The 17,157-nt window shown below is 37.7% G+C and overlaps 1 protein-coding gene across 1 annotated transcript in view; it reads right to left on the bottom strand.

Annotated features, from left to right (window-relative positions):
- LOC107702659 (CUB and sushi domain-containing protein 1-like) overlaps positions 1–17,157 on the bottom strand; it is a 232,478-nt gene that overhangs the window by 141,987 nt on the left and 73,334 nt on the right. The window contains exons 12-21 of the mRNA XM_016505042.1: positions 14,448–14,630; positions 12,983–13,309; positions 9,348–9,542; positions 9,098–9,236; positions 8,721–8,908; positions 5,135–5,323; positions 4,704–4,711; positions 4,508–4,591; positions 2,706–2,856; positions 2,391–2,579 (exon numbers count right to left, since the gene is read on the bottom strand). Coding sequence (XP_016360528.1) covers positions 2,391–2,579; positions 2,706–2,856; positions 4,508–4,591; positions 4,704–4,711; positions 5,135–5,323; positions 8,721–8,908; positions 9,098–9,236; positions 9,348–9,542; positions 12,983–13,309; positions 14,448–14,630 — 1,653 coding nt within the window. The remainder of the gene's footprint in view (positions 1–2,390; positions 2,580–2,705; positions 2,857–4,507; positions 4,592–4,703; positions 4,712–5,134; positions 5,324–8,720; positions 8,909–9,097; positions 9,237–9,347; positions 9,543–12,982; positions 13,310–14,447; positions 14,631–17,157) is intronic.

The raw sequence follows: 17,157 nt of genomic DNA, 5'->3' as shown, positions 1-17,157 counted from the left end.
TTTCCAAAATATTGTTCAAATTGTTACTGCCTTTAGTTATTATTTTGGAATAAATATAAAAATGCATAAACACACTATGAAATGTATAATTAGTATTAAAAATATTAAATTAAATTAAATAATATTAATAAAATACAAAATAGAATTATATTTGTTCTTTTTTTATGTAATATTTATTTAACCAGGACTGCCTACTCATTTTAAAACACCACCGCACACCACTGATAAGCAGATGTTGCTTCAAGACCTTGAGCTCAGCAACTTAAGGTAAAACTCTCCAACAATGGCCTCCTGGTATCCAGACTTTTTAAAGGTATCAGTTCCTCAGAGAGAAATGAAGTTGTTTTAGGTATTGTTTTTTATTTTTTTTAGTGCCAGAGGACACTAGACAGTAATTAGTTTGGTCTGACACAAACCAAAAATATAAAGGGACCACCATTTTAAATGTGATCAGGGATATAAAAATGCATTTTACACATTTCATTTAGCATTTTATTAATATTTAATCTATCTGTACATGCATACATACTGTATGTAGTGTACATACATATATGCAATGATTGCAATGCTAATGCAATAAATCAATCAGTAATACTATTTTTTTATTATTTTTCTAAACCTTTTAAATGGTTTAGAAAAATAAAAAATAAGTATTACATATCTCAGGTGTCTAGCTCTCACCCTAACCCATTTTAGTTATCTAGCACCCTTATCGATTGGGAAACTCTGGTCTGGAGGCTTTCAAAAACTAGAGATAATTGAATTCAATGAGAATCTCCCCATCAACCCTTTATCAATTTTATGTAGCTAATATAATCCAAACCTCTTGAGGCTAATGTTTGTTGTGCTCACCAGACCAATTAAAGACACACTCACACGCTCTTATTACACCGCAGCGATTAACCACTATTAAAACCCCGTCCAACAGGAGGACTGCACAATTACAACCAATTATTTTGTCAGCGCTTTTAATGCTGTCTACCAATATCCATGACCTTAACCACTTAACCGTCACAATAGAAAAAAATTGCAATCTGCAATCTGATCAATTTTAATTAATCTATTATGGCAAGGTACATCTCTGAAAGTTTTTTACCCTACAATGTGAACATTTACTGTGTCAAGTTCCATTATAAATAAAACATTAATAAGATGGGAGAATAGTCCCATAATAGTTAAAATAGTTTAAACATTTATAGTTTAAACATTTAATAATGAATTTGAGGCATTGTAAAATGGACTCAATTCAGGGTGAAAAGAATAGACCAGATTTCTAATAATATGCATTGGCTAAAATTTCACTCTGGTTCTCCCTTCCTTATATGGGACATTTTATGACAAAATTAGCCTGAGCTTTATTAAAATGCCAACAGACTCTTAGAAATCACTGATTTAATCCACTCTGAATTGATAACCCAATAGTAGTAGTAATGGTAGAAATCTGCATTTCCATATATATTTAAGAATCTCAATGTCTATTCAACAACTCTAAAAAGTGTGAACAAGACATTTATTATGCCATAAGTATTTTATGTAGACACTTTCTATATTTTAAAATCCAGTTAGAAATAAAAACTGTAATAAGTTTAGATTTCACTCAACAATTCCAGTTCCTTAACATTGCATGCCTTATTAAGAACAACATAATACAGAATAACAAAATAAAAAAAAAAATAATAATAATTAAATCTCACTAAATGAAGTGTGTACATGCAACACAAACGCTCAAGACTAATTTGTGAGTCTTTTTGAAAAACAAAAAACAAAAAGTATAATCATTTACTTACCTTCATATCATTGTCAACCCATAAGACTTTCATCTTTGGATTTTAGTATTCTGTCATAATTTAGTCCATCCACAAAAGTTTATGTAATCAGCATTTGCAAATTTCAAAACACATCATAGAAGTAATCCATATAAATTATACAGTCACACTTCTCGCTATTAAGAAACCATTAACTACGACTTTTGCATCAATAAACTCCTAATTTGCTGCTTATTAAAAGTTAGCAAGGTGTTGTTAAATTTAGATATTGGGTAGGATTAGGAATGTAGAATATGTGCTTTATAAGTACTAATAAAGAGCCAATATGTTCTTAATAGGCATGCTAATAAGCAACTATGTTAGTTAATAGTGAGAATTGGCCCCTTTGTTAATGTGTTACCGATTATACAAAGCGATTATATATTTTCAGATTACTTGGATTAAATCGCTTGCTTCATATGGATAACTTTTATGACGAAATGTATAAACAATTTTTCTAAGATCTCATGAATATTGAATTACATGAGGGTAAATATTAAATAGAGTAAATTTTTCATTTTTGGGGTGAACTATCCTTTTAATAAACACACTGATGTTTGAGAAAAGTACATTATGTCCACCTACCCACACATCTGGGCAGGGCTGCACTCCACATTCTCCGGCCTCCACCCAAGCAAGTGATCTTACTCTCGCCTTCCAGACGGTAGCCCGCAAAGCAGGAAAAGACCAGCGAGTCGCCGACCCCGAACTGGAAGCCCACCCTCCTGCTGTATGCGGGTACTCCCGGATCCTCACATGGCTCCAAGCTGTACTCTGTGGTACAGAGTCATGATAACTCTTAAACCTCCAGACTGCTTAGCCAAGCATGGGTTAGAGTAAGCACCATGACAACCGTGCCTTCAAGCACACTATAATGAACAGAATGAGTGATGCCCTCACCAGAGAAGGTGATATTGAATCCCTCGTATGACATGGAGAAGTCCGAGACGAAGCGTAGCTGGACGCTGAAGTTGCCAAACAGGCCTGCTTTGATGGAGGGCGGCAGGACGGAGCCTGTGAGCCTGGCCACCGGCTCTGTGAAGCTGCCGTCCTCGGTAATGAGCAGGTAATCATGCGAAAACCTGAATATGCGTTGCATCTGCTGCCTACTTATACTCACGCTGTGATCAGCAGCAGCTGGATGCAATAATCGCATGCCAATGTGCATTGGCTCGTTTAGTTTACACTCGAAGTGGATTGGTCCCTCTAAGCGAGATCCCAATTTCGTCGGTCAACCGACGTGACGTCTCCGTTCCCTCCTTCAGGGAACGAGGGTTACATACGTAACCGAGACGATTTGAGTAACAGTCATTTTAACACAGGTAATTGGTGGCACTGATTGTTGGTTGGAAAATAAGCTTTAGTTGGTCAAAGATTACATCACCTAGTAAATATTCATGATGTTAAGTTAAATAATCCTACCCCCCAGCCCCCACACACACTTTTCAGGATGTTCACTACTAGCCATAGGAATGCATCATTCCTGTTCAAATTTTTTTCACAAATTTGTAGTAAATGTTTATGTTTGGTGCGAAAAGGCCTTTGGGCAAATCCCTATTAACCATGGTATAATCACTCCGATCCAGTGCCTGAAGTGGGTTTTGCTGTTTGACTCTAGTGTAGGTTGTTTATGGCTGCCAAACAATGCAGCAACATTATAACTTGTAGGTCCCCCTTCATGCTGCCAAAACAGTTCTGATGCATGAACTCCATACGACCTGTGGTATCTGGCACCCAAGACATTAGCAGCAAATTCCTACAAACTATGAGGCCCATGGGTTTGTTGGTCCATCACATCCCACAGATGCTCAACTGGATTGAAATCTGAAGAATTTGGAGGCCAAGGCAACACCTTGAACAATTTGTCATGTTCCTCAAACTATTCCTGAACATTTTTGCAGTTTGGCAGGGTGCATTTATACTGTTGAAAGAGGTTACCGCCATCAGGGAAGACACTGCCATGAAGGAGTGTACATGGTCTGCAACAATATTTGTAGGTGGTACGTGTCAAAGTAACATAAATGCCAAGATCTAGGTTTCTAAGCAGATCCTAACACTGCCTCCACCGGCCTGCTTTCTTCCCATAGTGCATCCTGCTGCCATCCCACAACACACACGTACCTGGCCATCCACCTGGTCTTCGTGGGCACTCTGACCATTCTGTGGCAGCAACCTGCAATGCACTGTGTGCTCTGACACCTTTCTGTATTGGCTAGTATTACGTTTTTTTTTAGCAATTTGAGCTACAATAGCTCTTCTATGTGATCGGACCAGAAGGAGTAGTCTTCGCTCCTCATGTGCATCACTAGCTTTGTGGGCCCATGCCCCTGAAGCTGGTTCCCTGGTTGTCCTTCCTTGGAAATTTTGTCAGGCACTAACCACTGCATACAAGGAACACCCCCAGAAAACTGGAGATTTTTGGAGATGCTCTAACCCAGTCATTTACCCAGTCGACTGACTCACTTTTTGCCTAATACCCCTTCAAAGGTGCCACTGTTACAATATAATCAATGCTATTCATTCAGTTCGCCTGTCAGTGGTTTTAATGATGTGGCCGATCAGTGTAGTGCATTAACCAGAATGTTTAAATGACTGAGAATATGGCTCGACAAATCTGAATTTTAAGTCTGAACTCTCCATTTAATAATAATAATCAGCCTGACAGGAAGGAAATGTGTAATCTTCTATGAACATGTATTTACATTCCCACAAACAAATGGGGAGTATCTGTCCTGTCTGTAATGAAGGTCAGGCTCTGGTGAGAGCCCATCATGCTGAATCAATGTCTGTTAGAGCAAACGCACAGAGCTGATAAGATGCAGGCATAAGAGAACATTGGGAATTCTAGAACAGACAGGCAACAGCCTGATTGCTCTTACGGGAAAACAAGTTGTTTACTTCAATCCCTGTAATCGGAAAACAAATAAGATAAACAGCTTTATAGAGCACTTTCCTGTAGGTATCTGGTTAAGGACTTCCATTATTTTTTCCCACTTCCCTGTCCTTTTCTCCTCTCCATTTAAGGTTATCTATGAAACAGCGCATGCCAGTCACCTCTCCTCTAATCAAAAATGTATGAACTCAAATCTCAGAGGAGTGTTAAGAGGGTTTACTCTTTCCCCTCTGATAAAACTGTAATGCTGCCTAGCAGGGTTGGATTATGGCCCGGACCAGTGCCCTCAGGCCACAGATTTTCCGGGGCCTCCAAAGTCTTCACCAAAGGAAGCTGAACCCCTGGGTCCAATTTTTAGGCGTCTTTACACTGGGTGGTAGGGAGGAGCTGTTTCTCTTGTACATGACCAGAACTGAGAGAGCACAACATGGCCTACCGTCACAGCTGGGCAGGGCGTGGTTCCACTGATGGTTCCTCTCACACACAATGGGTTCATCATCACTCAGAGTATAGCCTTGATCACAGCTGAACGTCACTCTGGAGCCGATGGCAAAATTGTCCCCGTGCCTTTTCCCATTCACCGGGATACCTGGATCTAAACAGGAATCTGTTTCCATCATAATGCCTGTGAGGAAGGAACAAAACAAAAATATTTCATTTCACCTTCAAGGTCTAACTTGAAAGGGGGATGTGTCGGAAGCACTTTACACAGTATAAATCAGCAGATATCAGTCGCCCAGTGGTCTCCTTCCTTGAACCAATACATTTTTATTTCTACTTACCTTTTCTATATTTTGAATATCATTTGGAAAAAAAATGACAGCACTCTTTTTCTACATTGTTTCCCCTCAGAGGCTGGCATTTGAGGAATATTTCCACCTGTCAGTTTCACATGCATTCGGATCTATTATTTGGCCGCTGATAAACCTCTGATAGCCATCTAAAAGTCTGAAAAATGGGAACACTTTGACACGAATGAGTTTCATATATATCAGGCATAATGTCAGAGGTAATTTATTGGGAGTTGTGAATATTATTTGAGAATCATCTCATGTTCCCTCTTGCCCACATTTCTCATTCTTCTGTCTCTACTGCAGCACATTACATTATAATAAATATGTTAAATTACTGCTGAAAAAGAGCAACTGGAGAATATTTGTCAAGCCATTTAGTTTTTATAAGGATACCATTTGCATTTTTCAGTTAAGTTCATGGGGGTAAAAAGTGATAACATTTAATTTTACACACAGACCTATTTGTAAATTTGCAATAATACAAAACAAGCAGGCACATGGATACGTGCTATATTTCTAACAAGCAGTGCTAAATTTATTAAAAATGAGGTTTTGGAACAAGGATTGGTGTATTTAACACTCCAATCAAAACTGCATTTGAGCAGCAGGGCACAACAAAATCAGATTTCAAAACAAACTAATTCAAAGGGAAAGGGAGCAAATGATTAAGGGGCCACTCTGCCCCACCACACCCCCTCATGACTAATGAGTAGACTATACAAAGGGCATCCACCTCTCTTGCATATTATTGGCCCTAGACAATATTTCTGCTTGCAACTTTTTATAACTGATAGCTGAAACATCACATGAGGCACCAACCAAAAGCATTTTAAACTAAAATAAACTTAAATGGTTGTAATAATAATAATAATAATAATAATAATAATAATAATAATTCAATTGCTATTGTCTACATAAGAACTGATTTAGCATTCACTTAATCCTTTATGTTTAGCCACATTTTTTTTTAATCTGCATTATTTTTAATTTTGAAAGTTTGGAAGTTTGAAAAAAGTTTGAATAAAAAAAAAAAAAAATGTTTAAAAGTGTTTAATTTATTAACAGTTCTGTTTTTAAATTAAGATAATCTGATTAAATTGATTACTTTCTGTTTATTTACATCTTTGCCTGGTAAGATGATTACAAAATGGTACTACTTCTGGTTTTACTTTTTCTATGAAGATATTATAAACGATTCATTTTATCATTGATACAACGAATATCACATTTGATTTTTGTATAGGTCCTTGCATGATTTTGAGGTGAAGCATCAGGGATGTAGTAAAGAGTAAAAACATGTAAATGTTGTTTCTTCGGTGGCACAAAATAGCATTTAGTCAGCTTTTTTTATTAAGGTTTACTGACTTATTATTGCAGCATTTTACAAACATGCCAAAATTAAAATCTCTGGTTTGACTCCAATTATGTTACATACACAATATAGTGTACGATAATTTTATAGTTGATTTTATTGAACTATGTACCTTGCCCATTTTAATACAAATAAATGAATTACTACATTGTAATTAATTAATTAATGTTACATACATTGATCACACAGGTGACAAAATCTGAATGTACATAAATGGGGTGAAAACATGCCAAAATTAAAATCTCTGGTTTGACTCCAATTATGTTACATACACAATATAGTGTACGATAATTTTATAGTTGATTTTATTGAACTATGTACCTTGCCCATTTTAATACAAATAAATGAATTACTACATTGTAATTAATTAATTAATGTTACATACATTGATCACACAGGTGACAAAATCTGAATGTACATAAATGGTCACTCATGTCAAGATGGGCTATGCAGATTTTTTTTTTATCTTTCAAAAGAAAAATGGAGAAAAGAGGCTGTGATGTTCCCTTTTGCCAAAAAAAGGGAAGAAAATATCACACAGTGTACTGAGATCAATCCAACTATCTGTAAGTGAAGATACAAAAATGCTGAAATACGATCTGTAGTTTTCACAAATAAACCGGCAGATCTAGGTGCAGGTAACATGGAGAAAAAGTACACATTGCTTATTTAAATATACTACTGACATTTTAACATTACCAATACAAAGCTGGCTGAAAATCAGCGAACTTGTCCTTTAACTGCTTTGAATATTAAATTGTTAAGTTTAAATGTCCTTTGCTATGCCAGTTTAAGGGGGTCTATTTCTTTAGACTTAAAAGCTAAATAAATAAATTAATTAAAAGACTTGCAAAAAACACACAGAAACACACAATGGGATAAAACAAGGGAAAAGATCTGTAGTGTTTTTTAGAAGATTGAATATTTGATGGAATGTTTGGGTTTCAATCAAGACGAAGAACTTGACAGGTAAGCTAAACTTCAATTGAAACATATTCCTAATATGTTGGAACTTTAATTGAAAGTGGCCTACTTTTACCTGTTGAGACATGTCTTCATGTTTATACACCCTTAAGAGCTGTGTTTGTAATGTTTGAGTTCAGGGAGTTGTGACGCACGAATGGGGTGCTTTACAAAGGCTATTTGAACATTTTTTGTTATTCCGCTAAGTGACACTAGTAGCACATAAACGGCATACTCCACCTTCAACAATAAAATTGACATATAAAGAATTCAAAAGGCTTTTATGCTAGTGGTGGTTTATCTGTTCTCCATTACACACAGGGTTTTACCTCTATATCTCTGTGGGGGGTCCACTAAAACAGATGCCAAATCCGATTTTTGCTTTTTCTGGCTTAATCCCTGTTAGCAAGTCGACAATAACTACAAGAGCATTAAAACAATAACAATGCTTTTAACAATAATGATTTGTCGATCTGTTGAGCCTGCACTAACAAACAAACAGGCCTTGTGTCAGCGGGACATTAAACTTTAATCGCACTCTACAGCGCAGTTTATAAACCCACCACCACTAAACACATTCAAAAAGAAAACAAACTTTATTTTCAGATCAATTTAATTATTCACAGAGGTCTCTTAAATGTAGCTTTTGCCTCTGGATGTTGATATTGGTCATGTGATGCTAGCACATACGTTTCTCAAAATATTTTTTAGACAACTAGAAAACTATAATCTGATTGTAACCCTGGAGAAACCGTTCCAATTACATTACATGCACCAGAGAGCGTGTCCAGCCAAAATGTGTGGAATATTGCAGAACCGCCCACCGTGGAGCGTGAAAACCCAATATCTGTGCATTTAAATCACTGCAGAGGAAAGATGAGAAGCTGACTCACTCTCATAGCGGATCTGGAAGCCTTCACTGGAACGGCTGTTGTCGGTGGTAAAGAGCAGGTACATGTAATTGCCGGTGCTGATGAGGAAGTGGGGGGCCTGAGTGCCGTGGTACTCGCCGATCAGAGGCGACGAGTTGGAGGGCCCGTCCCGAACCTCCAGCGTGTCGTAATTAACCTCCGTCTGAAACCTGCACAGGAAATCGGAAAGAGCGGAACATCTGCTTACGACCCAGGTCTTTAGCAGAATTACTCTAATGAGGGAGATTAAACTGAAACTGTACTGAAGAGACTGCTGCCAGAGTTGCCAGAAAGGGGACAGGGATGGGTGTCCAGGGGTTTCATATGCAATGAAAAAAAAATTCAAAACAAATCAATACCTGTCAAAAGATATCTTGATGGCATGATCCTTTCTGGCTTCAATCATCCATTCGCAGTTGAGGGAGTCTTTGTAGTACCCGGGCCAGCCAGGGGACAGTAAGACTCCTATGGGAGCCGTTAGATGTCCGCCACATGGAGCTGGGACAGTGAGAGTGCAGAAAAATAAAATGTCAACAGCAGCCCATCTCACAAATCCCAGCAGCACCTTCAGAAGAGGTGCAGAAGAGTAAAGTCTAAGAGCTCTCTTACCTTCACACCGGGGGACGGCCGCATTCCACACCACATTTCCATCCTGGATGACACAGGTGATGGATTCGGATCCGTGGGTTTTGATGAAGCCCTCATCACACGTGAAGAGCACTGAGCTGCCCAGTAAGAAGTGCACTCCAAAGCGCTGCCCGTTGATGGGAATACCAGGGTCGTGACATTCATTTTGTCCAAAAGCTACAGACATGGGATAGAAGTATAATCAGTGCTGAAGCATATAATACTTAATCTAGGTCCTGCCTGCTCTTGCCTGAGAAGATATCAGCACTTAACATTCATTAAGAGTACCTAACCTTCAATTAAGTCAACTATAATTATCTTTTAAGAAACAACTTACACAACTGATCTTGCCCAGAATGCCCAGTCTCATAAGGCAAATGTTGCAGTAGTGAAAAGTACCTGTGTGGCACCAAAGTGTCACTAGAATTTTACCTTATTTTGAGAATCCGTAACACACATGTGTGAATACAACGCTAACATACATGATACCACTAAACCTTACACATACTGTATATAGCCGCCTCGGTACTCTTCACATGATAGCATGTATTTGAATGATGCCAAATATGTAGGGGCAAATATGTATCGGTATTGTGAATTACAATACTCTGTTGTATGAATTGCATACATTTCCATAATTGTCCTGTACACCAGTACAGTTGAATTTAGCATGGAAACGGACATAATGCAGTGCATGTAAACAAAGCTAATATACACAGCTGCACACTCTGATGGCAACTCAATTTCTAATTTATTCTACAAGAGGCACATTTTTTGTCACCTTCTTAGAATTTTAATCCACCCACCATCAAAATGTCACTTCGGGAACATCTGGATTATCTTTGAATGTTACCTTGTGTTTAAGTTATGCTCTCATGTAGAAGCAAAAGCACTTTGTCAAGATTTTCTATTATAGTAGGCATTACGTAAGTTTAATTGTTCGTACACTGTGTGGTCAAACATACCATGCACACAGACATTAGGGTAAGAATTAGGGTTAAAAGCTACAATAATGTATGTAATACTGCATAATGCAAAGCATACAATATAACAAGGCATTAATTTACTTTGCTTTATGGTATGGTTGAATGCTTGATTCTGATTGACTGAATTGTTTAGAATTATTTCAAATCAATGAAAATATTTAATGCACACTACAATTTGTGTCGTAGCAGCATTAACACCATTGGGTGTGCATGAATTTTCATAATTCATCAGTCAGTTATCTCATACTTAACTTTACATTAACAGTTACAATTTCCCATGAAAAATAAATCTGAATCACGTGAACGAAACACAGACGTTGAGGCGGTGCGTGGATAAACGTCAACAGAGAGCATTCAGTCGCATTACAGCCTTCGTTTCTAAACCCTCTATTTTTTTCCGCCACACGGTGGTTTGAGACACACTCAAGATGGCTTGAAGGTTTTTGTCAACTCTCTGTTTTCCCTTAACACAACTCTGCAGACAGCTCACATATGTGTCGCACATGCATCACAGATGTCAGTGTGGAAGCTTCAATTATTCAATATGTGCACTCGCAGAAGCAGAGAATCCTGTCAAAGCTATTTTAGTGTTTTCATTTGCTGAACACATCTGTCTGCGAGGCCCCTGTGGAAGTGTGATGGCTAATGCATGCAGACCTCGCGGTCAGGGCTTAGGGCATGTACGCAGCTCTACCCCATTCCCAAATGACAGCCTCATTGTTCTTACGGCCATGCCTGATAGTTGCTCCAGCGCCACTTTGGGAAACATGTCTACTCCTTTCTGAGACAATGACATACCATTACTGAAGCAGCACTGTTGAGATATCAAACCACACAATCCACTGACACTGACATTGCCTACAACTACTGGCTCCATCTACCACCCCATTTTGTTCCCACATAGACATGCCAACACAGATCTCGGTCACAGTTTCATCTATTCACTAAAAATATAAATATGTTCAGTTTCAGCCAATTTTAGCTCACTGACTTGAAGTATCCCTAATGGCATTCTAACAGTCAAACTATCTTTAATATCGTTAATAAAGAGCAACGGTACATATATGCACTTAGCAAACCCATTTAAAAAATCCAAAGCATGTGTTTCATCAGTATATATGTTTCCTAGGAATCAAACCATTACTTTGGCATTGCTAGGACACGCTGTACCAGTTAAGCTACATAAACACTACACTGGTATCAAAGTTGCATTCCAGAGAGGGCAAAGCAAGCTAGCTAACTTTTCAATGACAAGCTAGAGGAAGTCTCACAATTCCCTTGTGTAAAATTACATACATGCGATGCTGCTTTAGAATTTATTCAAAAGAAAGTATCTTAATCATGCTGCCTACTTTTTGATAGAGTCTGTCTATGCCTTAATATGCTGCCTATGTAGGCAGCTCACTGGGTTTCACAACAGTGTCATTGTGAATCGAGATTATCAAGGTCTGCAGTGCACCAAGACCTAAATACTAAAACACATTTCTGTTTAAGTTCAAAGATAAGCTCATCTCAGTGGAAATCATATTTGTCAATGTAATTTTAATAAAAACCTAAAAACTAATTAAACTCAGAACTCTTGCTATGCATGACTATATTTTGATTCATGTGGGGGACAAAAAAGAAAAAAGAAAGAAAACCAAAGCTTGTTGCTGTAAATATGGAATCCTATGAAACTTGTACTGAAGGTCAAAATGCCCTTTAAGTGCTGGAAGTATGAAGAATAGCATTTTTCACAACAGAGATATGCCTAATGAAAGGTGCTGGGATTGCACCATAACATTCTCTACCTTGAACAGTCAATATTACAAATCAATCTATTCAACTTCAAAGATATTACTCTGACTTAAATCCTATGACAAGCTGCATACTGCAAAAACATAAAATAACCCCTTGTTCTAGCAAGATGCAGGGAAAAATAAGATAATTGGCTACCCCTGAGAGAAAATGATTAAAATGTGTTTCAGACTGAAAGGAATAATTTCTACATAAATACAAAACAATCACACAATTATGCTATGCAATGCATAACCAGGAGGACACAGCCAATATGGCAGATCTTGCCTTTCGAACAAAAGAGCCAATCACTAATCTGCAAAGTCACCACCTGGTCTTTATGTGAAACGTGGGCTCAGATTTTTCTCTACACTGTACTTGTACATTGGGCTAGAACAACCTAAAAAATACAGTATACTTCTTTTTTTTTTTTGAGAATAAGAAGCAATGTTTATGATACCATGCTGTTTTGAAATATGGTCTTGAAATGCAAGTTTGTCAAATACTTTTTGACATTTTGGTATTTCCCCATTCAGTTAGATAGGAGCTATACTTGCATGATTGAAAATAGCTGCCCGACCACATTCCCAAGATTGCTGCCGAGTGAACTGACTTGCCTTGTAAGGGACTTTGTTATATCCCAGTTTAATCTGCAGATATATTACCTTATAAGCAATCCATAAGGATGATTTCCCTGAAAAGGTGAAACAAAGCGGCTCTGTGGCATTATCAAACATTGCTATAAATATGAGCATCCCAACCAGCCCAACACAGCTACATTATTTGTGCCCCTATTGTTGCAGAAATTGCACATTTCACCTCTAAAACACAACATAATATTAAAATCACATTTACTTGTGTAGGTGATGTTAAACCCCTTTCCCGTGTTTGAGTGGTCCGACTGGAACTCCAAGCGCATTATATGCCCATTACTGGCGATCTGCGATGGTACATCCTTCCCAGAGAACGTTCCAAAAGTGGTGGGCTCCGGCATGCCATCGTCTTTCACAATAAGATAGTCAAACTGGGGCTCCAACTCAAAATCACTGAAAATGAGATGGATCCGATTGCCCGGCTCCGCTATAATGAGCCACACACAGTTCATGTTGTTTCCGTATTCCTCTGGGTAGTTTGACGAGAGGATGATGCCTGACGGAGTGGTGAAATTGAAGAAGCAGGAGACTGTGGAGATGAAGACAAATATATATAATTCCATTACAAAGGTTACAATATTTATTTTCATTCACAATAGATATGCTATCAGGAATACTATTTTGTCTCTAAAAAGATGAGAGAAAAGAGGATTCACATAGACCATGATAATGAGTTGTTTGCATGGTGCAGAAATTACGACATGTCATAGTCTGAGCTTCGTCAGGAAAGTAAAAAGAACAACAACAACAAAACATCCATTTAAAACATTAACAAGGTACTGCTTCCTCTTATCGCAATACTAAACAAAATTACCATTGCATGACAGGATTATCTCAGACAGATGGATTGAGGGTTGAATTCACTACAGTTGTGCCTGTGTGCATATATTTATTTATTTATATTTTATTTGTATTCTTATTATTATTTTAATGTCAATTTGGATTATTTTAGACAGATATTGTACAATATATTTTTTGTAGACTGGGCATATCTCTAGACATGTGTAGTCAAACAAACACACAGTTCTTAGTGAATTCCTTCTTGAGAGAAGAGGAGACAGTAGGCGCGCTTTCCCTACCATTGATGCTTAGACAATTTACACTGCACACGTCTGTGCTGCAGTGTGGCTCTGATACGGTCACTGAAGCTGATTGCGACCACTCAATGCTTGTGTTTATGTTTTTATACAGTCTATGGTTTATTCCAGCCGCGCCACGCACGTTTCTGAAGTGGCTCTCTTTGCTGCTTCTGTAAAGATACACGCATAAGCCTCCTTTGAATAAATATAGCCAAAATCCGTCAAAATCCCACCAAAATCCGTTGCCATGACTTATCGCGAGAGGCAAAAGGTTACATTTAAGTCGCATAACATTGGTTAATGGAAACACCGTCATTTCGCAATACTTTTTTATCGACATTTATAAAATATCGCCAAAGTTTTGCGCAAATCTGTAATGGAAACGCGCCTAGTAACACTTTCCAGAAACAGAAATATGATAATTGACCTCTCCTACAGCAAACCTAGGAATTGCTAGCGTGGACGGATGCCATTCGGCTTCATATCTGCCCCTAATCTAGATGTCATGCTTTTACAGAGGCGATACATTAATCATTCTAAATGGCAACATGTTAATTATAAGCAAGCATTTCAGAAAATGACTCTTACAGACGCAGCTGGGTTTGTTTCCAGACCACTGGTTATTTTGCTGGCACGATATTGTCCTCTCGCCAACCAATTCAAAAGCAGCCTGACACTCAAAGGTCAGCACATCACCGTGTAAAAAACGGTCCCCAGTTCGCTTTCCATATGCAGGGGCGCCTGGGTCTCCACATCCACCTTTCTCAATTTCTGTGGAAAACAAGAGAGCATGATTTATTTAATTTAAACATGTTGTTTTCAGCCTGGCAATCTGACCACCTTTTGACATTGTAAGTAGCATAACACGGTGTTGCTCTAGGACTTGGATTTTGCAAAAGTAAACAAAAAATGTGCTTACGGAAATGTATTAATATTAACATGAACTGCATAAGCCCAACAATATGGAAGAAATATTTCCTAAATTTTCATTTTTACATGTCTCTAGAATTTCTTTAAATCAAAAAGTATGAAAAAATTCTGTGCCAGTTAAGTAAAGCAAAAACATGTGTTTATAATTGGGTGCGTATATTCAATACATAGAAGAAAAATACAAAAAGCCAAGGCAAAAAAAATCCGCAAACCAAACGAAATGCAAAGATCAAAGATCTAGAATTTATTTGACATCAACAACAAAAGATGGGAAACATATTCAAACATTCAGAGGTTGACAAACCAATTAATGTTGCTATCCTAATATATTTATATTGCTAGTTGCCTTTTATCATTTGCATTTAGCATTACTTTTTCTGTTCCGTCCTTGAGAGTATCAGAGCAGTCCTTTGACACATTTTTGAATACTGAGCTAAGGCTGTATATTTCCAGGAAATGTTTTGGAAGGCAGCATAAAATGACAGTGACAAACGAATGATGTTCAGGAAGAGTTAATTTTTTATGTTAACAACTATGGTGTCAGCTCAGCAGCAAGCGCTCTATTGACCCAGCCAGCCGATAATCTACAGGGGATGAGTTTCCCACTTGCGGCAGATTCCATAACCTCTACAAGGTGTTAAGAGCACGCTAAATACCTTCAGTGCTGCCACAGGCTATTAGTTTAAGAATCCACAAGAATAGTAGGCTATTGTGTTAGGACTGCCAACTCATCAAAGCAAGCCGCTCTTACAAGCTGTCACGAATTCGGTCCATGGACTTCCGTTTATTCACCGTGATCAGCAGCAGCTGGATGCAATAATCGCATGCCAATGTGCATTGGCTCGTTTAGTTTACACTCGAAGTAGATTGGTCTCTCTAAGCGAGATCCCAATTCGTCGGTCATCCGACGTGACGTCTCCGTTCCCTCCTTCAGGGAACGAGGGTTACATATGTAACTGAGGCGTTCTGTCTGATAAAGCTTATTGTTGGCGACCACAGTTTTTGTAATGTTTAGAACTTCCGTTGAGGGGAAAACCATCCTTTGCCAATCTAAAAACTTTTAAATGAAGGTATGAAATGATGAATTTGAGTTTGATATCTACACGGCCTCAAACAAAGTGTCCCACCAGTGGGTACCGGTGGAAATGTCAAACATGACAACGTGACTAGAAGCACAAGTGTGAAATTGGGTTTACACAAAGTTAATTGGGTTTGTGTCATTGTGCTGGGCTATCCAGACAGTGAGAATTGCTCAATTGTGAGGTTACAGTTCACAGTGAAGAGCGGCTAGGGAACAACTCCTTTTCAAGATATTAAACAGCATACTTTGGAAAAACAAGTTCTGTTTTTTTTTTAAGGAAGAAACAAAGGGAATAGATAAATACAAAATAAAAAGTCTACTTAATCATGTTGAATAAATTAAAGTGTTTTCATATTATATTTAAGGAAATCCACTCTGTACTCAAACAACTATACATACCACTTGAATCTGGAAATAAACTAAATATTTAGAAATGTAAATAAGAAATATTATGCTCTATTTCTAGGTCCAATTGGTGACATTGATCATGTGAAGAAATATCACCTTTTCACTCAAATCATTATAATGATAATGTAATTTGTAACAAAAAAAATTTAAAATGAAAACTTGTTCACTAGTTCATATAATTTAATTAAATAAGAAATGAATGCAAAATAGAAACATTTTCATTAGCTGATCAAATAATTTAATACAATTTCTTAAATTAGAACAGGATGTAAAATAGAAACATTTTCACCACACTGTCATGAGTTCAGATCTTGAGCTGATAATTTGATAATGGTGCAACATGTCAACAAACTTATCACTGCATCTAAACCAACAACATGCCTGTTAGATCCTGTACCCACTAAATTACTGAAAGAGTTGTTACCTGTAGCAGAAGAACCGCTTCTCAATATTATTAACTCGTCGTTGTCTTTAGGTCACATCCCAAAACCATTCAAGCTGGCGGTTATTAAGCCTCTTATTAAGAAACCACAACTAGATCCTAGTGAACTGGCAAATTACAGACCCATTTCAAATCTTCCATTTATGTCTAAAATTTCAGAAAAAGTTGTGTCTGCTCAATTGTGCTCCTTCCTGCAAAAAAATGATCTCTATGAAGAATTTCAGTCAGGTTTCAGGCCCCACCATAGCACAGAAACTGCACTTGTTAAAATTACAAATGACTTGCTTCTTGCGTCAGACTAAGGCTGCATCTCATTGCTAGTTTTACTTGATCTTAGTGCTGCATTCGACACTATAGATCATGACATACTCATAGATCGATTACAAAACTATACAGGTATTCAAGGGCAGGCTTTAAGATGGTTTAGATCCTACCTG

Source organism: Sinocyclocheilus anshuiensis, unplaced genomic scaffold (assembly GCF_001515605.1).
Source record: "Sinocyclocheilus anshuiensis isolate Anshui unplaced genomic scaffold, SAMN03320099.WGS_v1.1 scaffold6, whole genome shotgun sequence".
NCBI lineage: Eukaryota > Metazoa > Chordata > Actinopteri > Cypriniformes > Cyprinidae > Sinocyclocheilus > Sinocyclocheilus anshuiensis.
Note: the sequence above shows the minus strand (reverse complement) of the source record. Positions and strands in the feature narration are given on the sequence as shown.